We start from the raw sequence: 17,209 nt of genomic DNA, 5'->3' as shown, positions 1-17,209 counted from the left end.
TACTCAGTAAATATGCGTTGTTGATTAAGCAAATATTGCCTTACATTACCACTTAAAGGATTTCAGTGAGAAACACTCCCAGGGTCTTAGGAGACGATTATGTCAAACTGTCCATTCTTATCAGATCTTTAACAAATATTTATTGAATCTGAACTGTCTACTAGATTATAAGTTCTATGAGCTCTTAAAAGAACCATGAAGTTTAGAGGAATCTTTAACTTGGTTCAAAATTTCCATTACCTGCAACTTTCACTTACCAGCAGCACATGTAGGAAGAGAATCTGAGTTAAATTCCTGAGTCTTCTGAAATAAGTTTCTTGACACTCTTTTTCTGCTAAAACATAAACCATCATTGACTGGCATTCCTTGAGAGGGTTTTAATTCTGGAGATGGAATGAAATCATTGGCTGAAAACTATAAGAACAGAATAATAAATTAGCAAATGTGGGTTAAGTCTACTTGGCAATAAATACGACACAATTTAGACCTAATTATGAAATTCAGATTAAAAGAAAAAAATTAATCAAATATACAACGATACAAATAAACATCCACATACAGTATGGTACACTAGCAGTATTTTTTCATGCCATGATAGAAATGCTAATTTTTTTCCTCTTTCTTATACCTCACCCCAAACCTTTTCTGTACCTTACCTTCCTAGAGTACACACCTGGCAGCTAGGAAGGAAAGAAAGCAAATGACAAAAAGAGTGAAATGACAACTTGCAGAGAGAAAAGGACATTTCTGATTCAGCAGCATGGCCAGTCGCACTATGCTATCTTTGAGCACTGGACAATAAATGCTAATTGAAGATCCCTGAACCTGTAAGCATCCCATTTTACTATTCTTAGTGAGACGAATTTACTATCCATAATCTGCAGCCCAAATGTAGATGTAACCTATGTCACGGTTCCCTTAGGAGAGTTCTGTATGATAGGCCTTTCAGTCAAAACCAAGTACATAATACTTTATATACGTCTAGTACTTTATAGTTTCCAATTCCTTTTCCACATACCGACTTTGATCCTTAAGGTACAAAAGTGCCAGGATAGAATTTTGAATTTCTACCTAATCATAGTTAAAGAACTAAGTGAAAGCATGATTCAAGTGTTCAGAATTCTTCACCAATGACGGCCTCAATTGCTCTGGATCATTTCACATGGATCATAGCTATAGAACATTTTAAAAATTGAGTGAAAACACAAGGAAATATACTTACTGTCCATATATTTATTTGGCGTTTACAGACACAATCAAATCTACACGTGCAGTGAACTATAAGTCTTCTCAGGTATCCTTCTCTACAAACTTTGTCAAGTGTCAAATGGCAATGAAATACAATAAAATTAAAGATACATCTATTTGAAAACCTCTTAGCTACTTGGCCATTACAAGATTAAGACTATAAACTACTAAATATACCTCAAGTAACTTCTTATTCCTCATCAAATTTTGTGAAAAACCTGTTAACTCCTTCAAAAATTAATCCCAAAACACCAGTGAGAAATAATGAATGCCTCAGCTGAAAAAGGCCTGACTTTACTTTCTCAAAATCCAATGTTATAATTTCTGTGACTGATTATATAGAAGGCAGTATGAAAAGGACACAATGGAATAAAAATGAAACCAATTACAGTCAACTTTTGATTAGATACATTAAAAGAAGGTCTACTAACCCAGTTAAAATCATGAGTAATCCAGAAATAATTCTCCAGTATGGAATACACTTACATTAGAATTACTCCATAATTAATTTCTGCTTAGAGAACAGAACATGAATATGTATGACAGTGAATACAACAGCTAGTGGTAGTGGTGGTGGGGTGGAGATAATGGGGGCTGTGGTAGCAGTGGAGAATGTGTCTGTGAATCTGGCATTTTCAAGAATCTAGAAGTCAGGAGTTACATTTTGCTGTAGAAAAATCTGCAAATATTTGAATGCAGACTGTAGACACACCAATTATTATTAACATGAGAGGTCCCTTTTGGTCTCTCTTAAAAGCAGTCAAATGATTTTCATCAGGATAAGCTTTGATGGGACTAAACAAAAAATAAAGGGAAAGGGAAATAAGTTACATAAAAGAGAAAAGTACACATATATTTTGAAAATGTTGTGAGCTAAATTTACAAAATATGAAGCAGTCTGTTTAGAGCACCTTATGACTCTTAGGAAGATGGAACTGAGTTTTAAGTCTTTGAAGTGAATATCTTAAAATTTAATTCACTTAATTCCTTACAGTAAATGAAAGTGTTATAAAAGGCAAGTTTCACATTTAATATTAACAATGATTTGAAATTCACAGTCTTATCTACTATTTTAATCTTGCTGTTTATTATCTCTTAACCTTTACACTTGATTACTTATATATTTTTCATAAAAACATTTCTTTGACCTAACACATCTTAGTTCAGCTTTTGGCAAGGTATGTTAAGGACATCACGAAAATAGTTGTTGTTTTTTTCTTTCTTTTTTGGCTGTATGTGGGCTTTTAGTTCCCTGACCAGGGAAAGAACCCGCACCCCCTGCATTGGGAACACAGAGTCTTAACCGCTGGACTGCCAGGGAAGTTCCATTACAAAAATAGTTTTAATTCCACTTTGGTATAGTTAGTAGCAAATTATCAGGAAAAGACTTTTTAATAGCTAATTCTCTCAGAAACCACCTACACTTCTGCCTTTATTGAGCTTGTACTAAATTTATCTTAACCTCCAGCCTCCAGTTTTTGGATCCATTCATATTCTACCAGTTCTTTCTGGTTTTACCTGGACTCCAACCTTGTCCCTTAACGGTGGCCATTTAAAAAGTTTATTCCAATTACCTTCCAATTACCTCCAAAGTCACCTTCTGAAACATCTTTGTGTGTTTTTTCAAATCATTTTCTATGCAACCTTTAAGAAAACAGAGTTGTGATACCATATATGACAAGTTTTATACCCCATTTTTGCACTTAACATTATAATGAAATATTATTATAAACAACATTATATTGCCCATGTTATTAAAACCTCTCATAAGTGCTACAAACTTTCATTACAGAAAGTAGTAACTACTTATAGTAAAAAAAAAAAAAAAAAGATAAAAAGTCAAATTCTTCTTTGGCACCCTTTTCACTAGAATCATGTGGATAAACTCTGTTAACAGTTCTTTCTCAATATATATACATTTTTCAACAAGCAATTTAAAAAAGAAACAAAAATAGATCATATACTACTCTGGCACATAGTTATACTCAGCGTATTGTAGACATCCTTCCATGTTAATCCGTACAAATCTTCTTACTCTTTTTAACTGTTGCCCAGTATTCCACATTGTGGTTGGACTCATAGTTCCCAACTGATGGACGTTTTCCTTGTCACAACTTTTTACTATTACAATCTTGTAGTGAACATGATTATGCACATATCCTTGTGCATTATATGCTCTACAGAAATATAATATATATAAAGAGAAATATATAGTTCTACAGAAATACTAAAAATGGAATTGCTAGGTCTAAGGACATAAACTATGCTTAAAGGCTGCATAATATTCCATTGACTAGATATGCCATTCTCCTATTATTGAACATTTGGGTTGCTTCCAAATTTTTTTTGTATATTGATAAGTAAGGAATTTCAATGAGGGAAATGGCACATACCTGGCATAAGGTAGCAGTGCTGATGGAAGGAGACTAGCAGACCTTAGAAAGACTGCTGCATGGTAAGTATTTTTTAAAAACAACTAAAATGGTTTCTTTGATATCCTTAGTCTTCCTACATAAGAACAGAATACCCAGACTGAACTCTTTGTAGGTATCAGCTAACCAGTTTACCCACAAAATGTGCAAACAAGACTTAACTATGTCTAGTCTGTAATAATTTTTTTCTCTTTTCTCACTCCTGGTTTTTCCTTGATTTAGCCTATTAGCTGACTCTCTAACATGTAAGAAAACAAATTGCAAAATAACAAACCAAATGCTTCTGACTGCTCTTTGATGTCTATTTCTGGAGGTGTCAGTAATATACTGCCCTTCTGGGTCCTAACTTGAGAATCAAACACATGGCCTCAAAGTGTACCTTTTCTGAAACTTGGACCGTTGAGTCCTCAGTGAACCTTTCCTTACGTAACTCACTGAGCAATAGGGCTCTTGCAGTGAATCTGATTCTTGATAAAGTCTGTTTCTGGTTCTGATTTTGACTGGGCACATGGACAATAGTTTCCACACAGATGGCATCAATGGTGGAAATGGGTTTTGATTTCATGGTCTATCAGATGATTTCTGCTGGATAGCAGTCTGCTTGTCAGGTGGCAGCTGACAGGGAATCTGGAATCTCATTTCCTTATTGGTATGTTCTGTTTTTGCTTGTTTTGTAAATGTAGGGACATGAGCTTCTTTACTCCAATAACCAGAGCCCTCTTCCCCATCCAAAATTAAGGTTTTTTCATGTTTACTTATTATGGGCCCAATACCTGACAATATCTATAAAAATCAAATTCTTATACCAAAAATAAAGAAAACAAAATCCTTAACATTCAATGGTCAGCTTTCTTCGATTTTGCTAAATAAATAACTGCAAATTAACATTATTTTAGAATTCTAAAGCTAAAGAAAGGACAGTAAAGAAACTTAATTATAAATTAGAAAAACTTAGAAAAATGATGGTTTCCAAAAGCCAAACAGCACAATATTTAATAGTTTTCCAAACCTTAAGCAAGTTTAGCCTTTTAAAAACTAAGAAAATTTAATGCCATTATTGTAAAGGATATGTACATTGGAAAAAAAAAATGTCTCACCAAATTCCTGGGAACCACAGTTCTCAATCTAATAGTTATCTATTGCTGTGTAATGAGTTATCCCAAAATACAGTAGCTTAAAACAACAAACATAATTGTCTCTCTTTCTATAGATCAGACATTTGGAAGCAACTTAACTGGATGGTTTAGATATCTCTAATGCTGCAATCAAGATGTTGGCCAGGCTGCTGTCAACTGAAGGCTTGACTGAGACTGAAGGATCACTGAAGTTCACTCAGGTGGCTACTGGTAGGAGGCCTCAGTTCCTTGCCATCTGGGCCTCTCCAAAGGGCTGCTCACAACATAGCAGCTGAGTTCCTCCAGATAAAGTGATCAGAGAAAGACAGCAACCAAGATGGAAGCTAAAATGCCTTTTTATGACCTAGTTTATGAAGTCACACACCACCATTTCTACTTTATTTGTTAGAAGTGAGTCAGTAAGTCCAGACACATTCAGGGAGAGGGGAACTGGACTCCAGTTCTTCAGGTGAAGAATTTCAAAGAATTTGTGGAAATATATTTAAAACCAACACACTCAACAATGATGCTTCCTTGATGAACCTAATGAATCTAATTATATTTTTGTTTCTTTAGCTGCTCAATATTCTTAATAGATTGGCACCTGCTTCTACCTTAAATTCTATTGATTTATCATAATTAGATCCTCTAAGTTATGTAGAAAGTAAAAAAATTTTCCATTTTATGAATATGAAATTTTTTGAGCAAATTGGTATACCTTGTCTCGCGATAGACAATATTAATCAATCAGGATAATATCAACTGGAACAAACTCTTGTTCCAATTGGCTTATAAAAATCATTATTACTAGGTTAAGTGCTTATATCACATTAAACTAAGTAAAACCCAAAAAGAGAATTTAAGATTTCTTTTATTTCTGATTATTTAAATGTACTGGCTCTTTAAGGAAAAAAATGGTCTTGCCAAAAGTTATACATTCAAGGGAAAACACAGACTAGCTGTGGGTTTAATTAATGACCTTGGTTACTAGGTTAAAGAACAAGGAAAAAAAAAATGTTCTTAAACTTAAAAGTTTTAATACACTGCATATACTTGTATAGAAAAAATTCACATAAAAATTCTATTTAAGATGGCTCTTTGGACAAATCAGACTCATTTGAAAACAGCTTTTTGTCTTTGCCCAGATTTTATCACCATGTAAAAATAATATTAGGGGCCTTCCCTGGTGGTCCAGTGGTTAAGAATCCGTCTTGCAATGCGGGGGATGCCAGCTCGATCCCTGGTCAGGGAACTAAGATCCCACATGCCACAGGGCAACTACTGAGCCCGTGCCACTAGAGAGAAGCCCATGCGCCAAAATGAAAGATCCCGTGCACCCCAATGAAAGATCCCACGTCCCGCAACTAAGACCTGATGCAGCCAAAAAATAAATAAATAAATAAATAATATCAGTATGATATAATTGTTTGTGCAAACTTGAACTCATCCTCTCAGGAAACGCCTAATTAACTTAAATTTCTTAAATTTCCTCTACTGGTTTCACTGGTTGGATACATTAACATCACTCATTTTCAAAATATAAAATTGTAAAATCATGTGTTCAATTAAATTTTATAATAGATAATATCTTTATTAAAAGGGATCAATTCTTATAATGTCATAAATCTTATAATGCTTAATACATTAGCTTACATTATAATTTCTAGACTCTGTTAACTTTAAGATTTTAGAATAATACAAAACTGAATTAATGAAAAATCTTTAAAACCTAATTTCTAATTAAGATAAAAATGCAAATCACTGATCACAATACTTTTTAAAAAGTTTTATTTAAGTATAGTTGATTTACAATGTTATGTTAATTTCTGCTGTATAGCAAAGTGACTCAGTTACACATATATATATTCTTTTCCATTATTATTTACCACAGGATATTAAATATAGTTCCCCATGTTAAATTTACCCTTGTCTGTTATACATTACAGGATAACCATCAAATAAACAGGTTAAAGGATATATAAATGCCTTTGGATGATGACAAATGCATGTTTATTTTTGCCACTTAAATCATTATGAAAAAGATATATATACTCATGGAGAGAATAAAAAGACAGTTCTTGGTTACATGACTTTTAGTTTTTTGTCTGTGAGAAAACAAAAGTTGGTGTCTTTGGGTAAGGTTATATTTAATATATATAGCTGATGCTGCCTTAGGTTAAAAAGTTACAGGGCAATAAAAATATGTATACAAGGAAATGGGTATGTTTCGGCCATTTATCAAGGGAATTGCTATAGCTTTTTTTTAGATGGTAAAATCAATATAATATATACATTGTCGGGCTTCCCCGGTGGCGCAGTGGTTGAGAATCTGCCTGCCAGTGCAGGGGACACGGGTTCGAGCCCTGGTCTGGGAAGATCCCACATGCCGCGGGGCAACTGGGCCCGTGAGCCACAATTACTGAGCCTGCGCGTCTGGAGCCTGTGCTCCGCAGCAAGAGAGGCCACGATACTGAGAGGCCCGCACACCGCGATGAAGAGGGGCCCCCACTTGCCGCAACTAGAGAAAGCCCTCGCACAGAAACGAAGACCCAACACAGCCATAAAAAAAAAAAAAAAAAAAAAAAATATATATATATATATACATTGTCTTATTTAATATGCTTTTTAAGGTTTATTTTTAAAAACTTATTTATAAATTATTTTTAAGTTTTTAAATAGATCGTTTACCCTGAGAATAGATATGCTTTTGGGTTACTCATGATTTTGACAAGCATTAAAAATAAAAGTTTTCTGGGAATTCCCTGGTGGTCCAGTGGTTAGGACTTGGCGCTTTCACTGCCCTGGCTGGAGGTTCAATTCCTGGTCGGGGAACTAAGATCCTGCAAACCACGCAGCTTGGCCAAAAACAAAAATAAATAAATAATTAATTAATTTTTAAAAATTAAAAGTTTTTCAAATACTTCAGATATCTCAATAAAATTTTAAAAAGAAAATTAATGACTATTTATTGGAAACAATCCAACATCTACACTGATATTAAATATGCTTTCAGGATTGTTTATGATTTTGACATGTTTTAAAATAAGCGTTTTTCTCTTTCAGATATTCCAATCATATATATATATATATATTTTTTTTTTTTTTTTTTTTTTTTTTTTTTTTTTTTTGCTGCATTGGGTCTTTCGTTGCTGTGCGCGGGCTTTCTCTAGTTGCGGCGAGCGGGGGCTACTCTTCGTTGCAGTGTGCGGGCTTCTCTTTGCAGTGGCTGCTCTTGCTGTGGAGCACGGGCTCTAGGCACACGGGCTTCAGTAGTTGTGGCACATGGGCTCAGTAGTTGTGGTTCATGGGTTCTAGAGCACAGGCTCAGTAGTTGTGGCTCACGGGCTTAGCTGCTCCGCAGCATGTGGGATCTTCCCGGACCAGGGCTTGAACCTTTGTCCCCTGCATTGGCAGGCGGATTCTTAACCACTGCGCCACCAGGGAAGCCCTCCAATCATATTTTTAAAAGAAAATTAAAGACTACTTACTGGAAACGATGTACTATCCAAGGAAAATTTCAATTTTTAGGATTAAGTTCACACCAAATACACTAGTGCAACTTAATAATTTGGGATTTTCTATTACGTTTAAATTTGTCACATTAAGTATTCTAAATCTTTCCCACATTCTTCAAATCCCTGATCCTCTATTTTCCATTCTCAGCTTGCCTCTTAGTTTACCAGAATATGGAAGCCTAATATTAGAGCCCTGCCCTCAAAATGTGAATCACAAATCAGCAGCATCAGCAACACCTAGAAGCTTATTAGACATGTAGTCTCAGAACCCCTCCCAAACTGAACCAGAATCTGTATTTTAACGAGATCCTGAGGTAATTCATATGCACATTAAAATTCGATAAGCACTATTCCAGAGCTCATGTCTTCCTTTCTTTTGACTTCAAAAAAATTTTGCTGTCTCAAAATTTTTCTGAATCCTAAGTCATCTTCCTTTTACTTTTCCTCCAGTTCTAGAAGAAAAGACTTCTGCCTCTATTCCAAAGCTAACCTCTCTATATACCTATGTTCTTGACTCACTCAGTATTTAGGGACATTAATTCCTTGCCTTTCTCTCTCAAATATGATTCTCAAATATGATTACAGGGATCAAATCATATGTTCCTTGCAAATCTAAAATCTACCACAGTACAAGACACAGAGTAGGCAAGTTGAAGTCATTGGTGGCTTCTTTCTCTGCTTCTTTCAAATCGGGTGTTTCCTATTTAAAAATAAAACATAGTAATAACTCATCCCACTACATCCTGCTATATCTTGCTTGGTCTTTTCTTTCACCCTCAAACCCTTAGATTCCATTTTCTCACTTAACAGATATTTGTTGATACTGATTATAGACACAGCACTATGTTAGTACTGTTACATAAACAAACAAACAAAAACAGTCCCTATCAGCACAGTGCTTACCATCACTGAGAAGAAAGAAGACATGGCTTGCGTGCTAAATACCAAAAGAGGAAAAAAATGCTAGGCAGTGCTCTTTAAGAGTAATCTATAAGCTCGACCTTGGCTTCACACATAGTGGATGATCAAAAAGATGTTTAGTAAATGCTTACTGCCTGTATTTCCTTATCAGTTCATCTCATAAACTTATAAATTTGGTCTGTCTAAAACCACTTTCATCCATGTCCCAATTACCTTCCAATAACCAAATCTTCTACCTTGAAAAAGCTACAGACCTAGTAACTACATACACATAAAGCACGTATGCTCCTTACTTTTCAGTCTAGGTTACTGTAACTCTTAATACGTTGTAGAGAAATCTGTTAGGAAAAATATAGCTAACAAAGCAGCCAGCTAGTGATGCCTGATTACTGGACCCCACTAAACCATTAAAACAGTCATAAAAGCACAGAAAGAGATGCAAAGTTTTTGATAACCAGAATACCACAGGAATCTGGTTATCAGTCTATATGTCAGGGCACAAAAATAATCAACTAAATGGTAGAAATAAAAACAGAATTAAAAAGCCTAAATATTCAAAAGTAAGAGAACAGCTAAACAGACTTATATGATCTAATATTAAACAGCCAATAAAGATCCTACTACAAATTATTTATCGTTCAAGAAAAAAACGTTCATGGTAAAGTGAAAGGGGGAGACGTTTGCGTATGGAAAAAATAATCTACATTTGTATAAATAAATTGAAATGATACTTGAAGAACAGGCAATAGAATATTCACAGGAGGCCTCAGTAGTGAGATCGCTGAAAATTTTAAATTTCTTCTTTGTGCCTTTTTATATTTTCCAAATTTTCTATAATAAGCACTATAATTTTTTACAATCAGAAGAATTATTAAGAGGAAATTAAGAAAGATAAAATTATGAGAAAAGTACCTTCAAAAATAATTTTACAAGTAGCAGGCTGAATATATAAGAACAAATCATGCTTTTTCAGATTTAATTCTCCTCAATCTCTCCTGCATTTAACAGTACTGATGTACTTCCTGAAACACTTTCTTTACTTCACTTCTAAAACCTTTGTTCTTTCTTGGTTCTCTTCCAACTTTTAGGCACTCTCTTTGCCTTGTAAGGGTCTATCTCCTACTGCTATTCCTTAAATGGGCCTGTAGGCTAAAATGGAGTCTTAAGCACTCTGCTCTTGCTCTAAATGCCCTTCATTGGAGAGCCTCTCCAATCTCACAGTTTCAACAATTACTTCTCAATATGGGACTTCCAAGTTCTACATCTCTAGTTCTTTCCTTGTCTCTTGAATAGTGGTCTTCAACAAACTGAGCTGAGTGTTCTATCTTCCTCTACCTAAAGCTCATTTTCCCCCAAATTAATTTCCATTTTTTTGGGTCTTCCTATTCATAGATTTATTATGCATTTTGTTACCTCATTCAAATTTGAGTTCTCTTTATCTCCCTCTCCTCCTCTATATTTTAGAGCAGTTTAAGGTTCACAGCAAAATTGAAAGTACAGAGAGTTCCCATATATCCCCTACTCACACCCACACATATAGGAGATACCCACCCTCCACTAACACCATCCCTACCAGAGTGGTACATTTGTTACAACTGATGAACCTACACTGACATATCATTATCATCTAAAATCCATAGGTTTATATTAGGGTTTACTTTTGGTGTTGTACATTCTACGGGTTTGGAGAAACATATCCATGACCAGTATCCATCATTGTAGTATCATACAAAATAATTTCACTGTCCTAAAAATTCTCTGTGCTCTGTCTATTCATCTGCTTGAAACTATAGTACTTATTAATTTTTTAAAAATATATGTACTTTAAAAAACTGCACACATAAAAATATTTAAATATTTAATCCATGTCCTCCATTAAGATAATTTCCAATGTAGTTCTTCTACGGACCATTTCTGAGCAAGAAAGTACAGTCAGCCCTCCAAATCAGAGGGTTCTACATCCACAGATTCTACCAACAGTGGATGGGAAATGTTTAAAAAAAAAAAATTCCAGAAAGTTCCAAAATGCAAAACTTGAATTTTCCATTCCTTGGCAATACATAGCATTTACAACTATTTATATAGAATTTACATTGTATTAGATACTATAAGTAATCTTGAAATGATTTAAAGTATACAGGAGGAGGTTATATGCAACTAAAATATGCCATTTTATATAAGGGACTTGAGCATCTGCGGATTTTGGTATGCTTGGGTGTCCTGACACCAATCTACCTCAGATACTGAAGGACAACTGTATAACTTAATTTCTGGGATAATTTTTAATTTCACCATAACTTCTTTCAAAAGCAATATATATCTACACTAGAATTTCAGAAATGTGTTAATTTTCAGATTCTTGGTGCTTTAGCGAGCACCAGAATCTTAATACATTAACTCTCCTTTTTTTTAGGCCGCACCACGCAGCTTGTGGTATCTTTTTTTTTTTTTTTTTAATTTATTTTTGGCTGTGTTGGGTCTTCGTTGCTGTGAATGGGCTTTCTCTAGTTGCGGCGAACCGGGGCTACTCTTTGTTGCGGTGTGCGGGCTTCTCACTGTGGTGGCTTCTCTTTTCGCGGAGTGCGGGCTCTAGGCATGTGGGCTTCAGTAGTTGTGGCACGCAGGCTCAGTAGTTGTGGCTTGTGGGCTCTAGAGTGCAGGCTCAGTAGTTGTGGTGCACAGGCTTAGTTGCTCCACGGCATGTGGGATCTTCCCCGACCAGGGCTTGAACCCGTGTCCCCTGCATTGGCAGACGGACTCTCAACCACTGCGCCACCAGGGAAGTCCCAGCTTGTGGGATCTTAGTTCCCCAACCAGGGATTGAACCCGGGCCACGGCAGTGAAAGCACCAAGTCCTAACTACTGGACTGCCAGAGAACTCCCTTCACTAACATTTTAGATTTGACACATAACAAGCAGTGTTAAAATAAATGCTTACAGAAAATCATTCATTGACTGGTAGTTATATGAGAAATACATGAGAAAAACCATATGACTAAATTATGTAAATATGGAAAAATTATTTTTTAAAAAAATGAAAAATTTTAGAATTAAAAGGAACAAGAGAGAACACAGTTCTCCTCCACCCATACTGCGAAAGGCACGAACTCCTTATTTACAAAAATGATCTCCATACTTGGTCCTTGCCTACATTTCTGGTTTCATCTTCTGTTGCTTCCCACCAAACTCCTTGTTTCAGCTGTTTAGAAATTCGCCATTTTTTATTAACTCCCTAAGTCCTTCTATAATTCAGTGTCTCTGAACATATATATCTTCCGTCTGAAATTCACCAGGATGCATCCACACTTAGCAAATTCATCTTTTATCATACCATTTCGATTATAATCACCTATAAACCAATTAATTTAAGAAAAGTTTGACCATATGACTGTTGGATAATTCTAAGCATAAAAACAACTGCAGGGCTTCCCTGGTGGCGCAGTGGTTGAGAATCTGCCTGCTAATGCGGGGGACACGGGTTCGAGCCCTGGTCTGGGAAGACCCCACATGCCATGGAGCAACTGGGCCCGTGAGCCATAATTACTGAGCCTGCGCGTCTGGAGCCTGTGCTCCGCAACAAGAGAGGCCGCGATGGTGAGAGGCCCGCGCATCGCGATGAAGAGTGGCCCTCACTTTCCGCAGCTAGGGAAGGCCCTCGCACAGAAACGAAGACCCAACACAGCCATAAAGAAAAGAAAACAAAAACAAAAAACAAAAAAACAACTGCAAAGAAATCTTGAACTTTATTTAGTCGGTAGCTAGTTGTTGTATTACTGGTGTATTAATTATTTTTTGTGTATTGTAGGATACAGCATATGAATAAATATAACTGATATTGGGGACCAGAGTTATACTGTGGGAGAAGGGAGATACAAATATGGACTAAAGGAAGATGAGTAAGAACCTTGTAGTGCTGGATTTGAATTGGAGGTATCAGTATGAATTTGTTTTAAAAAAATAAAAAAGGTATTGGAACTTCCCTGGTGGCACAGTGGTTAAGAATCCGCCTGCCAATGCAGGGCAGACAGACAGGTTCGATCCCTGGTCCGGAGAGACCCCACATGCCTTGGAACAACTAAGCCCGTGTGCCACAAGTACTGGGTCTGCGCTCTAGAGCCCACGAGCCACAACTACTGAGCCCATGTGCCACAACTACTGAAGCCCGCACGCCCTAGAGCCCGTGCTCCACAACAAGAGAAGACACCACAATGAGAAGCCTGCGCACCGCAACGAAGAGTAGCCCCCTCTCGTCGCAACTAGAGAAAGCCCGTGCACAGCAAGGAAGACCCAACGCAGCCAAAAAATAAATAAAATTAAAATAAATAAATAAATAAAGGTATTCCCTGGTTCTATCCACTGAAAGGACCAATGCATAATGATAAGCAATAGCAGTGAGCACATCTATACCCAGATTTTGGTTTTAAAATTCCACTCTCCACAAAAAAAAGCAGTTCTTGGGCTCCTGGAAAAAAGGTTGATTCCAGGTCTGGAGCAAGAAAAATACAAGGTAAGCCTGGGCAACATATTATGTTTAAGTTAAAGAAGTGTTCAAAGACTAAAGAGTCATGAGAAAGGACACAGGAGCCAGCCACTGGTCAAATCAATTTTAGCATCAAAAGGAATACTAATGTATTTAATTATTGCACATAGAATAAAAAAGAATGCCAGGTAACAAATACAGAAGGACCATTAGAATTTTCAGAAGTGTCACCCTTTTTTGTAGTTCCCAATGTAATAAATATACAGGTAAGGATCATTAGTGGATGCTAACAACAGGGGTGGAAGGTTGTTGACGTATCCATAAGGTCTCAAAGTATCATCCTGCAGATCATGTGCTAATTACAAAGAGGAAAATAAACCTTTGCAATGGAGTGATATGGCTATCACCACCTTAACCAAGTGATAAAACTTAGCATCACCAATAGTGGGACACCTGATATTACATGCCTCATGACGTGATGTCACGTAAAGTTCATCACATTATAGATGGTAATGTGGTAAATACAGATGAAGCATATGAATATTCACTGTACTATTCTTTTAAATAACCTACAGATTTGGAATTTTCAAAATAAAAACTTTTGAGGAAAAATACCTCAGTTCAGATGTCATATCTTATTGGAAGGCTTTTTTTTTTACTTTTCCAGTGGAATTATTTTTTCTATTTTCAGTATTCCCACAGGACCCTTTATATTTCTATTTTAGCACTTAACAAATTTGTAACTGCCTGTTTATAGGTCTGACCTTCTCCCTAAACTCCGCAGAACTGGTCTCATCTTCCTTCCCAGAACTTGGCTCTTTATCTGGCACCTACCAGGTATTCAGGTTTGTTATATGAATGTATACAAACCTGGTTTGTATACCAGGTTTGTTGTATGAATGAGATAACTGATATGCCAAAGTGACAGGCCAAAACTGAAATCCAAGCATTGTCTATATCAAATTGTGCCTCAAATTTAATCCAATCAATCAAGCAGGAAGCCTACCTAACCTACCAAACTTGTCTCATTATAATAGATACATCAGCAAATTGACTTAAAAACAAAGCATACAGCCCTCAAGGAGCCTCACCTTTAAGTCATTACAAGCATACTTTCATTTTAAATTCTTTCATTGCTTCAACTCAAGGAAAATAGGGAAGATGCATACCTGTTCTATATCCTTTGAATTGGAGGTCTGGTTTTCTCCCGTGACTCCAGGCTGCTCATTTTCCCATGGTAATTTATTTTTTCCTTTTCCTGCACTTAGTACCCTTCGAGTACAGATAGTTGGACTATAAGATCCATAAATTTGCATGCTATCCCTTGTGTGGTCACCACAGTGACAGTGTGCACTCTGAGTTCTGTTACCCGCCAAAAGCCAGTCTGTATCTGCTCCATGTGCCAAATGGCTTGATCTACCCTGGGCAGATGATGGCATGAGTACTGCATACTCCACAAATCCTTGTTCTGTTAACTTTGGGAGGGTTTTCCTAGCCAATCTGGCCTGCACAGCATTCATCACTCCATCTCCGTTATCTTGCAGCTCAACAGTATCCACAGCTTTGAAAAGGATGCTGGTTTTACCTGAGCCCATTGATGATGCCAACACAGCAAAGGCTTCAAGAGCTGCTTGGCGTACCCTGCGTTTGCTATCTACAAGAGCTGGGGCAAGATCAAAAGACAGTTTGGATAAGTCAAAATTCTCACTGGGATAGGTCAGGAGGGAGCAGATGCAAATGTTCACCACTTCCTCTCTCACTCTGGAATGCTTATGTTTGAGATGTTCCAGGAGTAAGCAAAGCACCTGTTGAGGACCTACTTCCTTCATTAGCTTGAGGAAGATTTTCATGTATTCTTGTTTGATCACCAACTTGTTGTCTGCCAGCACTTTGACAGAAGCTGCTATAACTGGTCCCAAGAACTGTTGTACCTGCTCTCCAAGGCGAACAACCAGTAAATGCAGGACTTGAAGTGTGCCATGGACCACTTTGAAGTTAGAATCGTCTAACAAATTATACATCAAACTAATGAAACTGACGAGGCTAGAATGAGAGGTGGAACTAGGGTTAAAGCATCCCATCACCTGCTTTAGCTCCTCAATAGCCTGAGTCCGGTTCTTATAGTCTTCCTGATCTAACAACCTTGAATGCAGCTCCTGAGGAATAATCCCAAATTTAAGATTGCTGTTGGAAAGAGGCACTGCACTGGGAAGGGGATCTTCAGGAAATCCAGAGGCTTCAAGTTCCAAATAATAAGGAACCTGACTTCCAAACTGGGACTCCAGGCGGCGATTGTAGTGTCTCCTCAGGGCAGAAGGCAGGCGAGAGATATATGACTGAAACCTCTCTTGGCCAAGACGCTCCCCAATTTGTTGAAGTGCAGAGAAGGCTGTCTCAGATTCTTCTTCTATCTCCTGACCGCCAAGCTTTCGGGCTAAGGATATTATCACCTCGGTAAGATCTAGGCCGAGCAACAAATCCTCAGGAGTAAGCAAGATAGGGAACAGTAGTGCCGTGGAAGCTCTAAGCCGGGCATCGGTACTTTCCAGTCCTTGTTGTATAAGCGTTCTCAGCACCTGTCCAGAACTACGTTTCAGACACACGTGTAGGATCTGCAGCGCATCTTTCCGCAGGGCTGGATTCTCTTCTCGTAAGGAGACAACTAGTTGAGGCAGAAGTGCTAGGCTAAAGGCCTCTTCCAACTGGCCTGCCTCCCCCTGACCCCGAAGAACGTCCGAGAGGAGTTGCAAGCAAAGTCGCTTCTCATCACTACCTCCTTCCACAAGCACTCGGCCCAGGGCCCGATACAATGCATCCTTTCGTCGGGGGAAGCCAAGTCTACCGCCCCGGCGCGGCAAAGCAGCCTGTAAAGCCTGGAAGGCCTCGGAAGGATCCGGCGCGGTCCGGAGTTGGTGAAGGAGCCGAGTCTCCTCTTCATCTCCCCCTGACAAACCACCTCCAGACCCAGACCAATTACTTGAGATTGCCTCCGCGGGCATCAAGAGGGTCGAGGCCAGAGGCGAAGGTGTCGGGGGGCAGGAACCGCGGTCTCCGGCAGCTCCACGGCAGCAGTAGTTTTTCTCGCCTCTCATGGCGCCCCCACCTCGTCTACCATCAGTCTCTGGGGCGGGAGGACGACTGCGGCTCTGGAGGCGATAGGCACAGAGGGCTGGAAGGGGCGGCAGCGGGAGCAGCGCGAAGGGCGCAGCCTCCATGAAGGGTCGTCAAGTGGCGGAGCGTGTAGGAAACCATCGTCTCCGAAGGGCTCGATGGAGCCCAGCCTTCCTGTTCTTCTCCAAGCCTCAAGCTGCAGAGCAGGAAAAAGAACAGCTTAAACCTCCAACTCCAGGAGACTGCCTTCGGCAAAATGGCCCCCGTCTGAGCCCCAGACCCCACAGCTGCCTCCGGGCGTAACCAGGGACACCACGTGACCAAACCGATCGCTTCCATGGTGATGTACCCAGCGCGGACCTCTTGACCCGGAAATCAATCTGCCGT

At 38.1% G+C, this 17,209-nt stretch overlaps 1 protein-coding gene across 3 annotated transcripts in view; it reads right to left on the bottom strand.

Moving 5' to 3' along the window:
• TOGARAM1 (TOG array regulator of axonemal microtubules 1) overlaps positions 1–17,168 on the bottom strand; it is a 79,463-nt gene extending 62,295 nt beyond the window's left edge. The window contains exons 1-2 of one of the 3 annotated variants that reach the window (XM_036842245.1): positions 14,881–17,168; positions 258–414 (exon numbers count right to left, since the gene is read on the bottom strand). In XM_036842245.1, coding sequence (XP_036698140.1) covers positions 258–414; positions 14,881–16,926 — 2,203 coding nt within the window. In that variant the 5' untranslated portion in view covers positions 16,927–17,168. The remainder of the gene's footprint in view (positions 1–257; positions 415–14,880) is intronic. The other 2 variants (XM_036842246.1, XM_036842244.1) reach the window with 2 other exon arrangements.
• Between the last annotated feature and the right edge of the window lie 41 nt (positions 17,169–17,209).

The sequence above is a fragment of the Balaenoptera musculus genome, chromosome 2 (assembly GCF_009873245.2).
Source record: "Balaenoptera musculus isolate JJ_BM4_2016_0621 chromosome 2, mBalMus1.pri.v3, whole genome shotgun sequence".
NCBI lineage: Eukaryota > Metazoa > Chordata > Mammalia > Artiodactyla > Balaenopteridae > Balaenoptera > Balaenoptera musculus.
This window is presented reverse-complemented; position numbering and strand designations above follow the sequence as displayed.